The 19,925-nt window shown below is 35.3% G+C and overlaps 1 protein-coding gene across 2 annotated transcripts in view; it reads left to right on the plus strand.

Moving 5' to 3' along the window:
* DLG5 (discs large MAGUK scaffold protein 5) overlaps positions 1 to 19,925 on the plus strand; it is a 108,003-nt gene that overhangs the window by 76,262 nt on the left and 11,816 nt on the right. For both annotated transcript variants that reach the window (XM_084289857.1, XM_084289858.1), the window contains exons 11-24: positions 406 to 538; positions 3,203 to 3,330; positions 4,005 to 4,180; positions 4,615 to 4,718; positions 5,037 to 5,129; positions 6,698 to 7,717; positions 9,412 to 9,550; positions 11,535 to 11,679; positions 12,178 to 12,299; positions 13,397 to 13,486; positions 14,773 to 14,941; positions 17,927 to 18,004; positions 18,656 to 18,818; positions 19,740 to 19,873. In XM_084289857.1, coding sequence (XP_084145983.1) covers positions 406 to 538; positions 3,203 to 3,330; positions 4,005 to 4,180; positions 4,615 to 4,718; positions 5,037 to 5,129; positions 6,698 to 7,717; positions 9,412 to 9,550; positions 11,535 to 11,679; positions 12,178 to 12,299; positions 13,397 to 13,486; positions 14,773 to 14,941; positions 17,927 to 18,004; positions 18,656 to 18,818; positions 19,740 to 19,873 — 2,694 coding nt within the window. The remainder of the gene's footprint in view (positions 1 to 405; positions 539 to 3,202; positions 3,331 to 4,004; positions 4,181 to 4,614; positions 4,719 to 5,036; positions 5,130 to 6,697; positions 7,718 to 9,411; positions 9,551 to 11,534; positions 11,680 to 12,177; positions 12,300 to 13,396; positions 13,487 to 14,772; positions 14,942 to 17,926; positions 18,005 to 18,655; positions 18,819 to 19,739; positions 19,874 to 19,925) is intronic.

Here is a 19,925-nt window from a genome sequence, read left to right on the forward strand (position 1 = left end):
ATGCAAAGAAAAACTTCATTATATGTCATTTCAATGGGTTATGTTAGAGGTTTTTCTTCTGGTGTTTATTATGCCCGATTTGTGATAAGCATACTGATGCAGCTCAGCTCAGGGTAAACTATATATGCATTGTCGGGAAGGCATGTTAGAAATAAAGCTGTGCACTGTAATCATTTAAAAGCAATGCAAAAAATGTAAGGAAGAGATAGCATGATATATAGAAAGTAAAAGTCTGTTTGATAGTAGCCAAAGGATATTGCAAAGATGAAAGCAGGAGACAAATATTTGGCACACCTTGGACTTCTGAGTTAGAAAATAAAATGCAAGTTATCTCATCATTATAATGTTGTGCATCAGTTTGTTTAAAAGATTTGTCTATGTGTATAAATATTTTTCTTTCCCTAGGGAGAAGATGGAGAATCAATTGGAAAAGGAGGCCAGATTCCGTCAACTGATGGCTCATAGTTCTCATGACTCAGCCATAGACACAGATTCTCTGGAATGGGAAACAGAAGTGGTAGAATTTGAAAAAGACAGAGTAAGTCAAAGATACTAACTGGATTGTCTTGAGTAGTTTTGAAGTCGACTGCAACATCTTGATAATATGTATGATGAAATATAGTATTTTAAAGTTTTCTATTGCGATAGGAACCATGCATTTGTGGTAGCCCATAGGTGAAAACTTGACAAAAACAAGCTGTTAACATACAAACTATATCTTTGTCTTCATACCGTATATAAGTAAAAACAGTCCGTTATCTGAACTTGCAGGATACTCAGGTCCATATACTATCAAAAATGTGTTTTTAAGTTAAATGTTTTGTTCTTTAAATTGGTGATTTATAACAGAAATGGCAATGCTAAAGCAGGAGAAATTTAAGACGTGATAGAAACACTGATGTCTACTGTAATAGACAAAATCAATTACAACCTGTGTACAGGATAGGTGAGCTCTTTCATGAAGCTGTTTCACCTACTTTTGCTTAGATTTGGTGGTTAGTAAAGTTAAAATATGTTCATCATGACTACTTTTAATATTATAGTGCAACGTTGCTCTTCCGCTTAAATAACTGCGATGAAGGGATGATAATCTCCCTCTCTGTAGAAAGAGTTATATGCCTTTTCAACTTTGGTATATTAATATATTTATTTTTTTATTTAGTGTTCTATATAAGAACATAAATATTTTTATATTTGGTGTTCTATACATCCTTTTCTTATCCTAGTAGTACTTTAGGCCATTTAATTTTATTTTTCCTCATTGCAGTCTAGAATTTAAATTTCACTGCTCTGCATGCTATTTGTACATGTATATGCTTTTCTATTTGAAATTTTTGTTTGATGTGTCACACTGTTTGCTAATAGTCATTTTTGACTTACAACACTTAGACGTAGTTTTCCATGTTCTGTTTCAACTAAAACAGCTTTTAATCATACTAGAATTTCTTGCTGAATCCTGAATGACCACATTAGCAATGGAAAGCTTTCAAATCATATCTCTTTTATTTTGCTGCAGTACTTGGGGTCATGCTTTTAACACCATTGCAATGGTTTTGTTCTGATGGTGCGTCCCAACGGAATCATTAATACATTCCTATTTTCACACTCAAAGTACTTAGTATTATTATATATTGAAAAAGAAGATATGAAGCAAGTACCAATGCTGGTTCATCAGGACTAGCACTTCTAGAATCTTTCCAGGACATCTCCTCTTCTTTCACCATGTTTTCTATCTCTTCGGGCCAGCTTCTTCATTGACTTATTTCATGCAATGCCATCTTATCTATTTTAACTGAAAACTAAAACTTTCATGTTTTAATTATCTGGAAAAATTAACTATCAAGTCCAATGTATGCTGTACCTTTGGTTAAAAAAAAAAAAAAAAAAAGAAAAAAAGAAAAAGTGGCCTGATGAATTTTCTATTCATGTACAACTATTTAGTTATTCTTTACTTTAAAGGTTTTTCTAAATGTTTGCAATACTGAGTTCAAGAGTGTAGCCTTTATCATTTGAATTTAACTTCCCCTTTTTTTTTCTATTAACAAATTATAATAATGCTGTTGTGCAAACCTTGATTAGATATATGGGGAAATCTTGCTGATTTATCAGCGTTTTATCAGCATTTGAATTTCTGGATGGAGATTATAGAGTCAAATAAATCTACATCGTTTTATTTTCGCTTCAACCTCACCTTATGCCTGAGTTCTGCGTAATTACTCAGCTCAAAACAGGGAAATAATATTTTCTTCTCAACTCAAAATAGAGAGGAATAATGTTCACTTTGCTCTGAGGCTGAGCAATTATACTATGATATCTCCGTTTTTATTTTCTAGAAGCCTCACTCTCTTCCCTGTGAATTTTCTTGTTACGTAGAACAGCTGGAAGAGTCACAAGGCTTTTAGTATAATTCTGGTCCAGTTGATTTCAAGTAGAGTTCTGTAATTTTTTTTTTTTTAAGCGTATCATTTAACATTGAAAATAACAATAACAAATCAGTTTATCGCTTTGGCCAACTTTCTTTTTTTTTTTGTTGGCAGTGACCTTCCCATTTACCAAAATGAACACTGAATTAACACTTCCCACTTCAGTTCAATGACTAGTTTGTTAAAGATGCTTATAATTTTTAACATTGAGAACTACCTGTTTTATACAAAGGTTGGATGTTATTTCTAACATATATTTAGAATCACTCTCCTATAATGTTAAAACTTTTTTTTTTTGCTTTTTACTTGTGGTCTCTGCCCATACTAAAGCATATGCTTTATGAATTCATCACTGAGATGCAATACTGTTGTCTTAGCTTTGTAATTTTTTTTATTTTTCTTCCTAAGTGATGCCCATTCTTGGAGAACATGCCCTTTTTCTCTCATGACACATCCAGAATCATGCCTAAAAACAGGTGCTTTCTGAAAGTGCTTTCTCCCATGCTCTTCTGCTTTCTCATCTCTCTTCTGTGAAATTCCCCTAGTACGTTGTTTCAGCCTTCATCTGAGAGAAAATCAATTTCCTAATGACACAGAATGTCTAATACCTCATGAAAAAGGGAGCTTGTGTTGCAGTACAAAATGCAGCAACTTGCTATAATGGATATACCCTGTAAATATAAGGGCATAGTACAAGCTTGCACTGATGCCTCTTACTAACAGACAGAGGCACGTGGGTTGGCAGTGCAGTTGAGTCACTTGTTAATAATATTTTTTAGGATGATATGGACTTGAAAGCACTTGGTTTTGATGTGGCAGAAGGTGTGAATGAACCATACCTCCCTGGAGACTGTGGGATCTTTGTTACCAAAGTAGACAAAGGAAGTATTGCGGATGGTCGATTAAGGTAAGGCTTTGCTTTAGAAGATACATCTTTGATTGATCATAAACTAAATATGAGCATATTGTGAAAAGTCTTCAGTATTAACTGTTTTTCAATTTCTTCTTTTGTCATTGTCATGTGTACCATATTAATGTTGGTTAGGAAATGACACTGACAAGACCAGTACCTAGAAGTATTAGAGAAATTAAAAACTTTTTGACTTGTCTCTTAAAACTCCCCAGGATTTGAAATGATGCTTCTGTCTTTGGTTTCACTGTCTCTCTCCTGTTCTGTTAATTTTCTCTTCAAACTTCAAATTGATTGTTTAAAGTTTGGGAAAGATGAAGGTGAGCTTTTGGTTAGGGGTCAAGGATAATTTGAAACCTGTTTCTGTTCTTAGCCTTAGTAGGAGGGTTTTAATCGCTTTGTTCCCTTTGAAGAGTTCCTTTTAAATAAGGAGTACTTAGCAGTGATTTGATGGTTTCACTTTGCTAGTGAAGAGCAGACTACAGTTAAGTTCCTGTTTTCACTTAGCTTCTTTTTAATGCTTTTTAAGGAATGGAGAACTCCAGAATATTAAGGATTAGCATATTGAGATATCGGCTATGTTGCACCCCTTTTCATGAATGTTATTTTTATACAATGTCCTGATAAGTATGCTTGGAATACTAACATCTGTATTTGAATTTTTCTGCCAGAGTGAATGACTGGTTGCTGAAGATAAATGATGTGGATCTTACTAATAAGGATAAAAAGCAAGTTATAAAAGCTGTTCTAAATGGAGGAGGTGTTATTAACATGGTGGTTCGAAGAAGGAAGTCCTTAGGTGGGCGAGTGATAACACCTCTTCACATCAATGTTTCTGGTCATAAAGGTAATGAATATAAAGGTTGGATGTACATGTTCATACAACCAAAATAAAGGTACATGTTTTGAGCCTCTGTTTAAATCCCATTTAAACCACTACTAGATAGGCATTTGAATCAATTTTATGTAGCAAACTAGGAATTGAGCATATTGATGATAGGATTCTTCCTTAAGTATCTTGATCTTTGTTTTCATACTTAGTTCTATTTGATTAAATCCATCAATCACCCCTGATTATGTTAAGTATTGGGATGCCCCAAATCCTCATTTTCACACAACGTTTTCTTATTTCTTTAAAAGGAATTTCAGTAATGGAGAAGCTCATTTGGTTTGGTAGTTACATTTCTTTCTCATGCAGGCAGGTCAGACATACATGTACAGTTATTTGGGCAAGATAATTGAACTGCAGGAGTACATTGATGTTTGTTTTGTAAATTTCAGAAAGTGGGGTCAGCCTAGAAAATGGAGTATTTGTTGCTGCTGTTGTGCCTGGAAGCCCAGCTGCCAAAGAAGGTTCCCTTTCTGTGGGAGACAGAATAATTGCTGTAAGTCTAAATACATTGTAACTTTTTTTTTTCCTTATGAACGTCTGTGAAACAGAAGGTAACTGTGAATGTATGAATGAGTAAGGGCTAATGTAATCAAACAGATGTTATCAAATTGCATCTCTACTAGGAATAGTAAAATTTATTCAAAAGACCTAGCTTTTAGTGGAGAACAGGACAAGGTCAATCAGACTTAAGTTTTACATGCGTGTAGAACTAGTATTTTTCCTGTGTTAGAGATGGTACTTTAAGATGCTCCCCACCTGCCATTTTGGTTTTATCTATCTCTGTTGTGATTTTTTTTTTTTTGGCATGTAGATCAATGGCATTGCACTAGATAATAAGTCACTTACTGAATGTGAAGCTTTGCTACGAAACTGCAGGGATTCTCTTACCCTGTCACTGATGAAGGTGAGTAAGAAAAGCTTAATTTGCAGAGTTTTCTTGAACTTTGACAGACTTGTCTTAGTTGTTAAGGGAAGTGTGTATTAAAAATAAATATATCACCATGGGAAAGTCTCTGCTATAAATAGGACCATCTGGATGTATTTTGCTGATAGTACACTTAATAGTTATTTCCAAACTAAGGCTGTTGTGGCATCTGGTAGGAAACAAAATTTATTTGTTGTTTTTCTTTCTCATTTGTTTGCTGGTCACGTGGAATGACTTCTAGCACAGTTACTGCTATTTTATTGCTTTCTGCTGCAGAGCTGCACCAGTTCTGTGCATGAAAGATAAATTCTCTCCTGACTACAGAAGGGTTTACTCTTAGGAGGAAGTTGCACAGAAAATTGAACTCTGTCGTCAGGGATAAGTAGTAGGCTTTCTTTTTCAGGGTTAATGTTATAAAAAAAAAATAATATTCTTCTGCTTAGCTTGTTGGGGTTAGAATCCCATTATTTTGGGCCTGTCAGCGACAATTCCAGCTCCAGAGAGATTGAGTTTTTAAGAAACTGTGAAGATAAAATGTATGAAGTGCAATGGGCAATGGAAGATGATTGCAAGCACAACATAACAAAGGTAGAATTAGAATGGAGGTACTTGCTGTCAGTTTGATGCTTCCACTTAGATGTGGAGTTGCCCTTTTGGGGGTTGTTTTTAGAAGTATTTCAATTTTGGGGGGTCTTAATTTTATATGATTATCTGTGCTTTAAATCTGCAAGTTTTTTATTAAAATTTTCCCAACATTATCTGTACATATGTACATATATATTCAGGTTGAGGTAAATCAAGGAGGCTAGAATATGCCTCATACTGTACTGGGTCTGGCTGGAATGTTAACTTTCCCGGCAGCAGCCCATACAGTGCCGTACTCTGTACTTGTAGCTGGAACAGCAGTGTTATCACACCAGTGTTGTGTCTACTGCTGAGCAGCAGTGGCACAGCATTGGGCCTTTCTCTAACCCTCCTAGGGGGTGGGCAAAAAGTGAGAAGAGAAACATCACTAGGGCAGCTGACCTAAACCAACCAAAGGGATATTCCATACCATGTGGTGTCACACTCAGCAATAAAAGGTGGAAACAGGAAGAAGAGGGGAGGGGTGGGCTCTCGTTGAGAAGACGTCGGTCCTCCTCTCGAACACCGGCTGCGTGCGTTGAGGCCTTGCTTCAAGGACGTGGTCAATCATCGCTCATTTGTGGGAAGTAGAGAGTAATTTCTTTCCTCTGCACTTCCATATAGCTTTCATTTATTTTGTTTGTTTGTTTTCCTCCCTTTTTTCCCCTTTCCCTTTTATTTCCCCTTAGTTAAATTGTTTAGTTCATGGTAGTCTTTATTTAATTATTATAATTATTTCCCTTTAATTAAATTATCCTTATCTCAACCCATGAGTTGTTCTTTGCTTTACTTCTCCCCTTCCTCATCTAAAGGAGGGGGAGTGAGAGAGCGGTTGTGCGGTTTAGCTGCCCAGCACGGTAAAACCACCACACATACTAAACAGAAATCAGCTGTAAAAATATGGTTCTGGTTTTTTGTTTTAGGTTTTTCCTCAGAGTTCATCTTGGAGTGGTCAAAATATATTCGAAAATCTGAAAGATTCTGAAAAAATATCAAATTGTAGGGTTCATGCATCAGAGATACAAGCCCAAAACAAAAGGAATCTGAAACTCAACAGCTCAACACAAACTGACATTTTCAATCCAGACATCATGGATGGCAAGAAGGACCAGAGTGATCAGAGCAGTCGTTCATTTTGTGATCACAAACCCTTCCCTAATAATACCTTACGAGTAGACTCTCACAGGAGCACAATGCACAGTTGCCACAGTAATTCAGAACACAGTCTCAGCTCCTTCAGCCCAGAGGCATATGGAGACCGAGGCTATGGAGTTGTTGATTTGGACAACAGGAGGCTGCCTTATGAACCTACAGGAACTGACTGTATGATGGTGGAGACCACATTTGACAAAGGACATGGTGTTAAGCATAGTGGTGGTACCTGGCCAAAAGTCATGGTTAATATCTCAGCAACAGAAACAGAGAAGTTCTCTGTTTATAAAAAGCCAAAACAAAGGAAATCTATTTTTGATCCTGATACTTTCAAAAGACCACCAACTCCTCCTAAGTTGGAGTACCTTTCTCCTAATCAGGTGACAGGACATTCGCCTCAGCCATCAAAAGCTGAAGTAGCTTCAACTCCTCCAACCCCTCCCAAGAGAAGTGACTCGATCAAATTTAAACATAAACAGCAGGCAAGCTCTGCATCTGAGTCTACAGTAACAACTGGATCACCACCCACCAGCCCAGCCACTGCCCAAGCTCCGGTTTCCTTGGCACTTAAGCAGGATTCAGCTACTCTCAAGGGTCGCAGCAGGAACGCTGGACACTATTATCGTGAGGAGGGAATTGACTGCACTCATCTGTCTTCAAGAAAATCCTGTGAAGATGATATTGGCTTTCAAAGAGTTGAAGAGCCAGAGATTAAAAGACCAAGGCCAAAATCAGCCCCTGCTCTGAGACATAAAATGACCCCTGTGCCCATTCCTAATCCTGCCCTTCAGGTAGAATTTTCATATGAAGGCTTCTGCCTTTTGTTTCAATATGGGTATTTTCAGAAATGTGGTTTTGGGTAGCCAGCTGCATACCTTTACAGGGGAAACATAGCCCGTTGTCAAGGTCCAAGTCCCCTTAGAAGCTACCTCTGACTCACTTGTCACTTCACAGTATCATAAAATACAAAGTCACCTAACAGAATGATAGGTTTCTGCTTAGTGGCCACATCTTGACTTTTAATGCTGCTTCATGGAGGGAGGATCAGGGCTCTTCCTGGTATGTTTTTGACAACATAAAATAAATAAATAGAAAGAGGCAGTCTTAGAAAAGCTGAAATTAAGGATTCTGAAGTTTTATAAAAATTACATTGGCACACTGTACTGATTAGTGGAAAAGGGTATACAATTCAGTGGTGTTTTTTCTAAGTCTTTCTATATGTCTACGTATCTGTAAATGTAGTCTGAAATTGATAGAGCATTAGGCATGTCACATTGCAAAGATAGACCATTTATGAAAATATGATTTAACAACATTATTTATTCAAAATGGGACTATTTGTTTGAATAAATCTCATTCTGGAGACTGAGTGTCATGTCTTACTAGGTTAGGTAGAGAAAAAAAGTATGTGTGGTCTAGGAAGGCTAGTCTATTTAGCTATATGTGTTATACAAAGTGGTGTAATTAGTAATATAGTTTCAGATCCTTCATCTTGGATTCTTTCAGGTAGAAAAAATATTACCTGTATTTGTTTCCTGAAGGCTCAAGTTTCAGAGTTACTTTTCCTTGTATGTAATCAACATCAGAATGAGTTAAAATGTCATATAATAGCATGTGTATATGTTACTAAGTTTGTGTAGGTTGGTAAAATAGAAAGTTCAAGAAAATTTTGATCCCTGAGTGGGACGATTTTGATCCCTGGGTGGTACGATTACTAACACACCCATGGTATTATTCAAGTGTTGGTTCTAAGAAGGATTCTTTTCATTTTATAGTCTTCATACTGTCAGTAACTTTGTATAATTAAAATACTACTTTGATTTAAAAAAAAAAATTGTAACTATTTTTCACTTAGTACATCCTTTTATGTAATGCTTTTGTGTTTTATGTTTAAATTACGTGAACTCTGCATGCTGAACCCTGAACTTGTATCTTTGTAGCATCACTGTCAATATCTGAGCTATTTTCATGTCTCCTAGCTCACCAGTGCCTATTTGTTATATAGAGAACAAATTGGCATGATTCCTCAACCTGAATTGCTATGTTAAGGCGAGGTTGGTTCACATATATCTGACAATGCAGACTTAGAGGAAAACTTTCTGGCAGGATAGCCAGGTGTCCTTTGGCAACACTTGCAATAATGTCTAAAGGAACAGAATGAGATCTACAGTTGAAGTGTCTTGTGAAAACAGTAATAAAAAATGTAACTAAGGTGTACTGTTCTGAAGGAAAATATATCAGATAAGTTGCAAATACTGACCTAAAAAGAGGACAAAATAATAAATAACAGCAGTGTGGAAGAAGAAGAGTTGAGGTTAATAATATCAGTAGAAGATAAAAAGTCAGTTCTTGTTACACCTTTAAGTGATGGCTAGCACATTCTGGAATATGTATTAGGAAGTCTGAAGTTGTTTACTGCCTTTAGAGTATGGATATTTTCTTCTAAATCTCCAACTGCCTGTAATCACATCCTGTGTTTATGTAGGTGCAGAAGTATACTCCAGCCAGTGAGGAGCATCTGTCTCCAGAGCTACAGGAATGGGCACCATATTCACCAAAACGTTCTGCTAGGCACAGTGATGGCTTTGTGTCTTCCACCTTATACACTGGAAGTATGTCATCAGGTGCGTGACACTGATGTGGATGGCAAGATATAAAGTGTCAGTATGGTTCTTTATGTTTAAGTCACGGATATATCTAATGTGACCTGTCTGTGTTTCTGATATCCTGAATAATAACTGTAAAATTTCCCCCTTCTGAATTATTTTATTCCAGAAATACGCTTAGTTAAACTACTATATTCTAAATATCTACCCTGGGATTAGGTAAGAACTCAGATTACTTTCTAAGAATGCCCCAAGGAATCTGTCCCTATCAGTCAGGATAACTGAGGAGCAAACATGAATCCCAAAATATATTTTTGGGGTCTGTTGTAATCTCAGCATGGTGTGTTAGTTTTCTGGACTGTAAAGAAGTAAAATGTATTTAACCATGAAGGAAACTGAACAGCTTCTGGCTGAAGGATTTGTTTCATCTATTTCTGTGCAAAGGAGTTCTGAATGTGTTAGTGGTGAATGAGGTATAGCCTGTACGTTAGGGAGACAAATGAGATGTTCAAGGTTTTTGAAAGTGAACAGTAAGTGGAGGCATCCTGAGTGATGGACACTCAACTTCTGAAATATTTTAAAGCAAAAAAGAACTAATGTTCAGGAAGTATTGTGTATCAAACTCTGCCTATTGGAAGTAAAATGCTTGGAATATCTCAAATAGAATGCCCAAATTGGTTATAATCTTATTCTGTCTTAATAAAAGATTAAGTCAGCGTGTTTGAGATACTGTTGAAGTGGGGAATCAGAAGTAGCTCACATGGAAATCAGTATAATCAGGTAAAACTGAAAACATTTAACATATTGTCTCTGTTCATCAGTTGTTAGTATTGAAGGTAGAATTGTTAGCCGGTTGACAGTTGGCATGGACTAAGCAGAGTGCCTCAGGAGGTAATGAGGCTATTGTATGCTGGTTGCTTTGAGCTGGTCAAGATGCATTTGATTAGACCTGGTAAACTCGTGGCCAGATGGATGGTTCAGTTTTCAGTGCTTCAGCAGTTTCATATGACACTTGACATTCAAACCAAGACAATATTGATTTTTATGAACATACTCTCAGTTTTTTGCCAAGTCCCAAGCTGCTACAGGTTCTAGAGCACTTCTTATTGGAGACCATGGAGAAGGTAATGACTAGTATGTGTAGAAGAATGGACAGCTTCGGACTGTCTCAGAATGTGAAGACATACTAAAGAGTATCTCATCTGAAAGAATCTTTTGCTATTTGGTTTCTGTTGTTCTTTTCTATCTGTCACTTTCCTTCTCATTGAGAGAAAGCAGAAAACTGTTATAAGTTTTTTCTTCCTAAAATAGTCATCTTGTCATGGTACCCTTGATTGCACAATAACCCAGTCAAGTCAAACCTACATTATATGGTATGATTCTGTCTTGAAATGAGAATAAGTTTTTGCTGCTGTATGCTATGCCTCCAACTCACTTAAGAGGGTATTGATCAAATAGATTTAGAATACTGAAGGATGAGTGTACTTGAATGAGCAGCTTGAGTAATAAGTCTTCTGAATAATAAAATAATGCAATACTACAAGCTAAAGCCATAGGACATGTCAAAAGTAGGAGTCTGAACAGAAACAAGATCATTTTAGCTGCATGTAGTTCAAGTACTGAATAAAATCTTGACTGTATGGAGAGAAAAACAGGCTTGTTGTTGTTGTATAAAGAAGCTTAATATTTGAAAATAGACGAAATCTTGTAGTTAGCAGTGCGTTTGAGAAAGATGTCCAAAATTTTATTTGTTTTGTAATCCAAGGCACTTTATTATTGAGTCATTATAAAATTATAATCCAGATTTTAAGTATGTATGTACTACTTAAAAGGTGTTGAATGATACTGAGTATTCTTCTGCATGGTAGTGAACTTAGAGATACATGTACATGTATATGCAGAAATTAAATATTTATATAATTATGTATTATAAATATATTTATAATCTGTAATTTATATGCTATTAATTTTAGTAAGAATGTCTTTTTATTGTCTTAAACAGGTACTGTACCAAGAAGCTTAGCTCCATGCCCTGCAGTAACTGCGGTCATGAGAAATCCCATCTATACTGCATGGAGCCATAGAGTTCACACCAACAATTGCCCATCAGTTGCCAGCCAAATATGCCATCAACATCTGCATGCCAGGTATTTTGAGCTTGATATCACCTTCAGTACTTATTTACATTAGGATGAAATTGTTCCTGGTAGTTGGTTTATACAGTGCAGAGTGAAAGACTACTATTGTCTGTTATGTTGACCCAGACTTCTCAATAACATTATTACATAGAGATGATGTGCCAGTTGCTTTCATCTTGCTTTCAGCAACTGATGGTTTGGGCTTCTGTCCTGTTCCATGGGTTAATATTGGCTAAGAAGTTACTTTTTTTAATGAACTAGTTCATATTTTTTTCTTTAACAAAACAAAGTAAGCTTTTCATTTGTTTTTTCCTTTTTTAAAGCAGTTTAGGCTCTTTTCTCTCACTTGTCTTAATTCATAAAGTAGTGAAGCCATTAGGAGGTGGGAAGGAGGGGAACATTTATTTTACTCAGGATAAGGATAATGAAAATTGTTTGGCCATTTACTCTTTGATGAGATGCTTTGCGTGGTTCTGACTGTTGCCCTATTCTTTGCTTTTGATGTAGTGCTCAGCATCAAGGTCGCTTGAGTTTGGACCTAAGTCATAAACACTCCAATGATTACTCTGAAAATTCACGTACAAGAGCATCTCATGGCTCAAATTCCTTGCCATCCAGTGCAAGACTTGGTAACTTGCTTTTATGATTTATTTCATGTGAGACTCCTGCCTTTTGGAGAGTAGTAATGAATGGAAAATTCCTTAAGGACATGCTTAATGGGATTGTTATAGCTAGCAAAGCCTAAAAGTTTTCCTGTTTATCTGCATCATATTTCCAGTTTTATGATTAAAGGTGTTTCCTGGAAGTAGCCTTGTTTAATTCACTCTTTATAGGCTTTAAAATATTATTTTAAATTATTATTTTAAAGATGCAAACTTGCTCTTTAGATGCCTCTTATTATTTGAAAGTATTCTCATGAAGGTGTGGGAGGCCTAGTGAAAGTATTTTTGAGGTTCAGTGAGGTGGAGAGGTAAAGAAAGAAGGAGAGAGCCTGCAGAACAAAGAAATTATGACAAATGGCCCAATGTAAATTGTATTGTTGGAAGATAAGTTACAATTACGTTTACTTGATTGATGTTTAAGATTGTTTATGCCTGTCCTAGTAATACCAAAGAAAACATATGCTTTATAGCAGTAACATTTAATATTGTGGAATTTTTTTCATTTTAAATTATGTAATACTTTTTTTTTTGTACACGTATGTGTTCTTGTGTTCCACCTGTGACCGCGACTGCATTTGAATAGAGCCTGAAAGCTTTGTAGCCACAATGGAGCTACAGAAAAAATGGCACAATAGTATGGAAACAGTGTCAAGAAGTTGTGTGTTCATCTAAGCAGAATATAATCAGAATACTTTAAATACCTTTTGGAAAGTCTCATAGGTTCTTAGTAGTCTCAGGTATTAGTTTCTTGCTTAGACTTCAGGTTAAGTTGCATTTCTATTAAAAATGTTTTGAATATTTTTCAATCAAGAATGGAACGTGTGTATATGTTGATATATATAGTATATACTGTGTATATACACACACAGTACAGGCTGCATTACGTTGTTTGTACTTGCTATGTAACCGAGACAATTAACAAAAAGTATGTTGTATACGATATATCAGTGCTTCTACAGAAATTTAGAGCACCTTTTAGTGTTCCCTGAAAAATTAATGTATTTTTTATTCAATGTCATTGCGTTTCAATTTGTAGAGTTTTAATTTTTCTCTTGTAAAAATAGGTTCTTCAAGTAACTTGCAATACAGAACAGAACGAATTAAGATCCCTTTAACACCAAGATATCCAAGGTCCATCGTGGGCTCTGACAGAGGTGAATTATTTCATAAGTAATTTTATTGTAATATTTTAAGTATTGCTAATCCAAAGCCTTTGCAGTTGCTCTATCACGTTGCATGAAAATCTGACAATTTTATGAATATTACAAAACTTGTATTTTAAAACAAAAAAAGGTAAAGAAAAGAACCTTTAAAATGAAAGGTGATTCTTCTGTTAGTTGATTCTAGAACACAGCAAGAAAATGTGCACAAAAAAGTAAGAGTAAGCATAGCTGCGTGTTTTATGGTTGTAATTTTCCTCAGGAATGATGTCTTAAATGTTTTGACAGTGAAATGACCTGCAGTAGTATATATTTTTTTTCAATTCTTTATATTATTTTGTATGCTATTGTATTACAGATGATAAATCATATTTTGAAATCCAATGAAAAAAATTTAGTAGTTCACTATAAATATTCTCTCTTGAGCAATTTTTAATATATCATACATTAAAAATACCAGTTGGAGTGCTCAAGAGCTTTAGAATTCAAAATTTGATTACAGTAAATAGCAGCTGTTTGCTGCCATTATTGCTCAAATATTTTATAGCCTTAATTGATTGTATGCAGTTGTTTTCTCTAACCAAGTAAATATAATTATTGCAAATGGCTTTTGTTTGTAATTAGTAACTTGAGATTTATTTTCTGTCAGAAGAAGCAGATGACTGAATGTTCTTATTAGGGAACTTGTTTAGTAAATGTCTCAAGGAGGGTACAACAAGTGAAAATTAAAAAAAAAAAAAAAAAAAAAAAAACAAGTCAGGCTTGTTAAAAATTGCAGTACTTTCCTGTCTTTGTGTAAAACTCATGCTGGGGTTTTGTTGGTGTTTTCAGGTGTTTCATAATGCTTGTCATACACAAAGGAAAAGGCAGTAAATAAAGATTTTATTTGAAACTAAACCAACATATTAAATCTTAATTTTAACTTTCCTGTTTTCCATTATTTTTCCTTAACTCTTTCCTTAACTGCACTGTGAAGTGTTTTCGGACATGCTTGTGTCTGTACTCAGTTCTTTATGGTGAGAATGGAAATATTTCTATGCACACATATAAAAGACATACTTCATATATTAAGGAAAGAGAGTTTACACTGTCTAATGGTAGTTACCGAAGTTAGGAAGCTGGCTTCCTAAGCTCATTAGATGGTTAACAGTGTGGTCCTTATTTGTGTCTGGTGTGTATGGTGTCTTTCCCTATGTCTCTGTAGATCTTCTGAAGCATGACAAATGCAGGACACTGAAGCCTGACTTTGATTGTTGTTGTTTTGTTGTTTTCTTTTATAGGCTCCTTGTCACACTCTGAATGTAGCAGTCCCAGCTTGATAACTCCTCCACAGTCACCTCTTAACTTGGAAACATCTTCCTTTGCCAGCAGCCAATCCCAGAACTCCCTTTCTACTTTACCTAGAATTTCTATTAGCCCAGTATCTGTTGGAGAACGTAGAAAAGATAGGTAAGGTCCCCACATTATTTGCTTTTAATAGGAATGTGTCTGAAGAAATCTTGTACATTTATTGGACCAGAAGGAATATGAATAGTTAGTTTAAATGACAAATAAAGATAGAGAAAAGCATCTCAGGTCCTGTTACTTAATGTTTTTACTTTTTTAATGAAGTATATAAAAGATCTTTGTGGTTTTTTTTTCTAAACCTAAGTCTTTGAGTTCAGAAAAGTAATGAATTTCATAAAGATTTTACTTCTTTATGGTAAATTAATGGCCACACCGAACACAAATAGTCTAAAATACTCCTTTAGCTGAGCTACCTCAGATGCTTATTAATGATAGGTTTCATCTGTACCCTGGAAAACTAAACAAAATACCTAGTAATATTTGATAGCTAAATATCAGCTGACTTAGTATAACAGAATATGCGTTCTAACCACTGTGCCTTGATTCAATTCAGCCAGATGAATAAAAAGAATAAAGTAACTGTGCAGGAATATATCTATATGTACAGACTCTATTTTACTACTGTGACTATGATTGCTTTGGTTTTACCTGGACCACTACTAGCAATAGCGTTAAGTATATGAATGGCTGTTTGCACAATTTGAACCTCATATGATAGTTTTCTTAAGATCATGAGCTTTGTGTTGTAATGACTTATTATCTCATGATGAGTATGTTCAAGATGCATTGTTTATGGTATCAGTCTTAGGCATTTTATTTCATTTTATTGTGATCTGGCTAGACTGAATATATGAAACATTTTGCATGAACTCAAAGCATTGAACAACAAGACACAAATCTGAATCAGGCTTTTATTTACACTGAGGCAGCTAAATGCCACTCAGGCAGGGTATGGCATACCGGGAACTATGGTGTGTTGGAGTATATTACATTTATGTGTACTTCAGGACCCCTTTGTATTGCGTGGCTTTTGTAAAATGACTGACCATAAGAATGTGAACAAAGTAATAAGGATATTTTGTATTCTAAGTTTGCTGGTAGTAATAAAAATTTCTTCATAAAATGTTATATGAAACTTTTTTGTCTCGTTTAAAGAATCTTTAAATAAGTTATTGTAGTGACACTATAGATTGTGTGCACTGTTACTTTGAAACGGAATGTAAAGAGGTCTTTGTGGGTTTTCATTCTTTTTTACTTCAGTGTGACTTCTGTACTATGTTCGTTTTCTCATATAAATGTTTCTGTACTTGTCAATTGCAAGTTCAAAGTCAGTATTTTCTTCACCTGACTAATTATGTTTAGTGTTTGGCAGCAAAGCTAGATTTTTGACATCCCTACAACTTTTGTAATGGTCAGGACATTCTAATGTCTAAAAATTAACTTCTATTAATGGTGATCAGAATATTGAAGTACAGTCAGGTGCCAGCCCATCAACTCTTGCTGTACTTGCATGTAAACAGTAGTATGAATGACTTTCACAGTCTAAAAAGGATATGATTTTGTTTAGAATAAGCGAAACAAACAAAAAAGACAAAACACAAAAATAGTTCCTAAAATAGCTACTTGGCTAAATGAAATATTTTAAGTAAATGTGCGATGATGCCATGTTAAATGGTTATTTACTCTTTCTATCCCTTCTCCTCCCCATAAAATATAAGCGATTTGCTTGGCATTTCCATAGAATATATAACACAGATGAAAAAACCAATCTATTCTGTTATGGGAGAACCAATTTAAATGAAAATGAAAAGAATCAGATTCATTACTTTTTTTTTTTTCTAAACAGCATTTAGTGATTGTAGCAGACAGTCTGAATATTGTAAAAGAGTGCATTTCACTTGATTTTAATTACGCTGCTAATCAAGTAAGATACCTTTTTAATGCTGTTTTATTTTATTATTGTATCCCTACTATATGCATTACTAGTTATCTTTCATTTTGAATTTACTAGAGTTCTAAGATATGATCCTGTGCAGTTTGTATGGGCTTGATTCTTAATCATTCCAATGCAAAACAAACAACAAAACTGAAAATGATTGTGGTAGATGGAAGCAGAAAAATACAATAGAGCAGAAAGGTGTAATTTTAGTTTCCAGTGAGGTGATAGACCTTCATAACTTTTGTTTGGGCCCATTAACATGTAATCATCTTGTGATATTAAGAGGTTTCATATGACATTGTAATTTACATATATTACTCAACTGCTTTATCTTCATTACATTGACAGACAAGCTCCAAGGGCATTACTGCTAGCAGTGATGTTGATGCTATAAGGTTCAGGTCCCAGAGTTGCATACTTATCAGATAGTTTGTATATTTTCTATATTAATAAGGTGACAAAATATTATGCCCTGCTGCAGAAGGCTACCAAATGCTTACCTTCAAAGCCTGTAACAACAAGCATAATTTATGAAGTAATGTCCTCTTCCCTCCTCTCACCCCCCATGCATCCCCCAAATCCCGGTCTTCCCAAAGATACCTTTCATCTGTCACATTAATAGCAGTGAGTGAAGTGCAGTTAACGCAGCAGGATTTAAATAAACAGTCTGCACAATTCAGAGAATCTCTAATTGATATAATGAAGTGTTCAGAAAGAAGACATTCCAATTAATGCATGCCAGAAGTAGTATAATGCTATTAAAGTTGTGTACTAGAAGGGCTGCCAAGACCTTCTGTCTCCAGTAATGTGCTCTAGACACCCTCAGGTACGTCTGGTACCTCATCTGTTTCATTCTGAACTAGTTTAGCTGTTAGCACCTGGTGGTACCTTTTGGTATATAGACATCATTAAGATCATGGTAATATGAACCAGCACTTTTTAGGACACTTCCGTTTGTTTATACATACTGTGGAAGGGACTAGCCATGTTTGCATGGGTGGATACTTCCCAACTATGGGGGGCGGACAGGGGAATGCATCAGGGTTTTATTTCATATGATCTGTTCTCTTGTTATACTTACTGGTGTTGTATTACTGTATGTCTTTTTCTAAGTGTTCTTCTCTTCTCAAATCTTCTACATCTTTCAGATATCTGTTCCGTAATAGGTCTTTTCTGAGAATCCCTGTGGCTCCTAGGCCTAGGTTCTCATCACTAAGGAGTTTGAGGTTGGCCTGATATAAGGTTGTCCTTCTCAAGCAGTATTGCGCACTTTGTGCTATTTTACGTTTGGATAATTGCCCTGAGGAGAATTTGCATGGTAATTTTAATACTACCATGCAAACTGCTGTCTTAATGGCTTGAGTTTGCAACTGCTTAATTTTCATTACTAATTTATGTTTCCCTGCATACAAATACAAAATCTGATATTGTGCATTGTTGTTCCTTGGTTTACTACCTCATCATTTTTGATGTTTATTTTTACGGTCAGTAAAGACTTTCAGCATTTATAAGTAACATACCCTTCTGGAATATCGCTTGTAAATTACATATTATATATAGTAGTTAAATTACTTTTATATAATATGGATCTGGAAGTTTCTTTTCCTACCAATTTCTCCACCATAATATTTGTAATTCATATTTACCATAATGCTTTAGACCAGTTGTGTACCTGGTATACGTTTAGTTCTGCCACCGTACATTGCATGGTGTTAAAGGAATGCATTTAAAACAGTTGACAATATTCTTTTTAAGTAACCAATTAAACTTATTTTATTATTGCAATTCAGACAGGCATAAAATATTGCATGTAAATCTCATTGTTATAGTTCAAGTGCAATTTTTTCCAAATCAGTTTTAACTATCTCCTCTAAAAGGCCCTACATGGAAGAGCCACGTCATGTAAAAGTGCAGAAGGGTTCTGAGCCACTAGGGATTTCCATTGTGAGCGGAGAAAATGGTGGAATATTTGTCTCTAAAGTAACAGGTGGGAGCATTGCACATCAAGCTGGCCTTGAATATGGTGATCAGTTACTAGAGGTAATTGTTTGCTTACTATTCCTTTGGTTTAATGATTACTTCAGTTCATATGAGACCAGCAATAACTGCCCTTCTTAAAAGACTATCTTGTGAAAATTTGTCTGCTGTGAGAAATAGCAGAGGTTATTCTTTCTGTATTGTCGTAGTCCAGTAATTGTGACTGTTAGTGGCTTTCATCAGGCTTTATCATAAAATAATGTCTTTTGATGATAGGACTGCTTTGCATCTTATACAGATATTTTTCAAATTAAAGTTAACTAGCTAAGTTGCTTAAAACAAAATAGTCCTAAAGTCAAACTTCACTCAACTTATGAGTCTTCCTCATAAGTACTCAGCTTTTACTGAGTTTTGTGCTGCTGTTGTGCTGTACCTATACCTGAGATAGCTGGTTTAAGAAATACTGAGGTATGCTATTAGCTACAGTCACATTTTGGCATATGGCCAAAGAGTATGTAGAGGAACATTATATAAAGTACGGAATCACTTTGTAAATGTATGTTAAAGCATAGGTATGTTAAACAGTGTGCAGGTGACATAAAATGGACCTGAACAGGATTATGGATCTGAATTTACCATTCAGTCCTGAATTTTTTCACATCAGTCATCTGAACCAACTTTCATTTAATCAATGATAGCAAATCATAACACAGTTCAGAATACTTATGTCTTTCAATAGTAAAAGGATTTTCAACTCATGGTTACGTTACCAAATAATAAAATTAGTGATTCCTTCCAGAGAGTTTAAACCCTAGGAATCATTGCATGGCAACTCTTCCATGCTTCTGGTTACTCCAGTTGGGGGGGGGTGGGGAGAGGGAAGATCAGCATTTAATTATTAGACTAATTAGGAGACTGAAAGAATGGTTTTGCTAGTTCCCATTTTAAAACTTTGCATCCTGTTTTCTGTGGTTTTTTTCATAGTTTAATGGAATAAATTTGAGAAATGCTACAGAGCAACAGGCTCGACTAATTATTGGACAGCAGTGTGACACCATTACTATTCTGGCTCAGTATAACCCACATATGTATCAGCTTGGCAATCATTCACGATCAAGGTAAGGATGGCAAGGCTTTTAAAGAACTACCCTAATCCATGCAGTTGTATAG

The sequence above is a fragment of the Netta rufina genome (genome assembly GCF_964035555.1).
Source record: "Netta rufina genome assembly, chromosome: 7".
In the NCBI taxonomy this organism is placed as follows: Eukaryota; Metazoa; Chordata; class Aves; order Anseriformes; family Anatidae; genus Netta; species Netta rufina.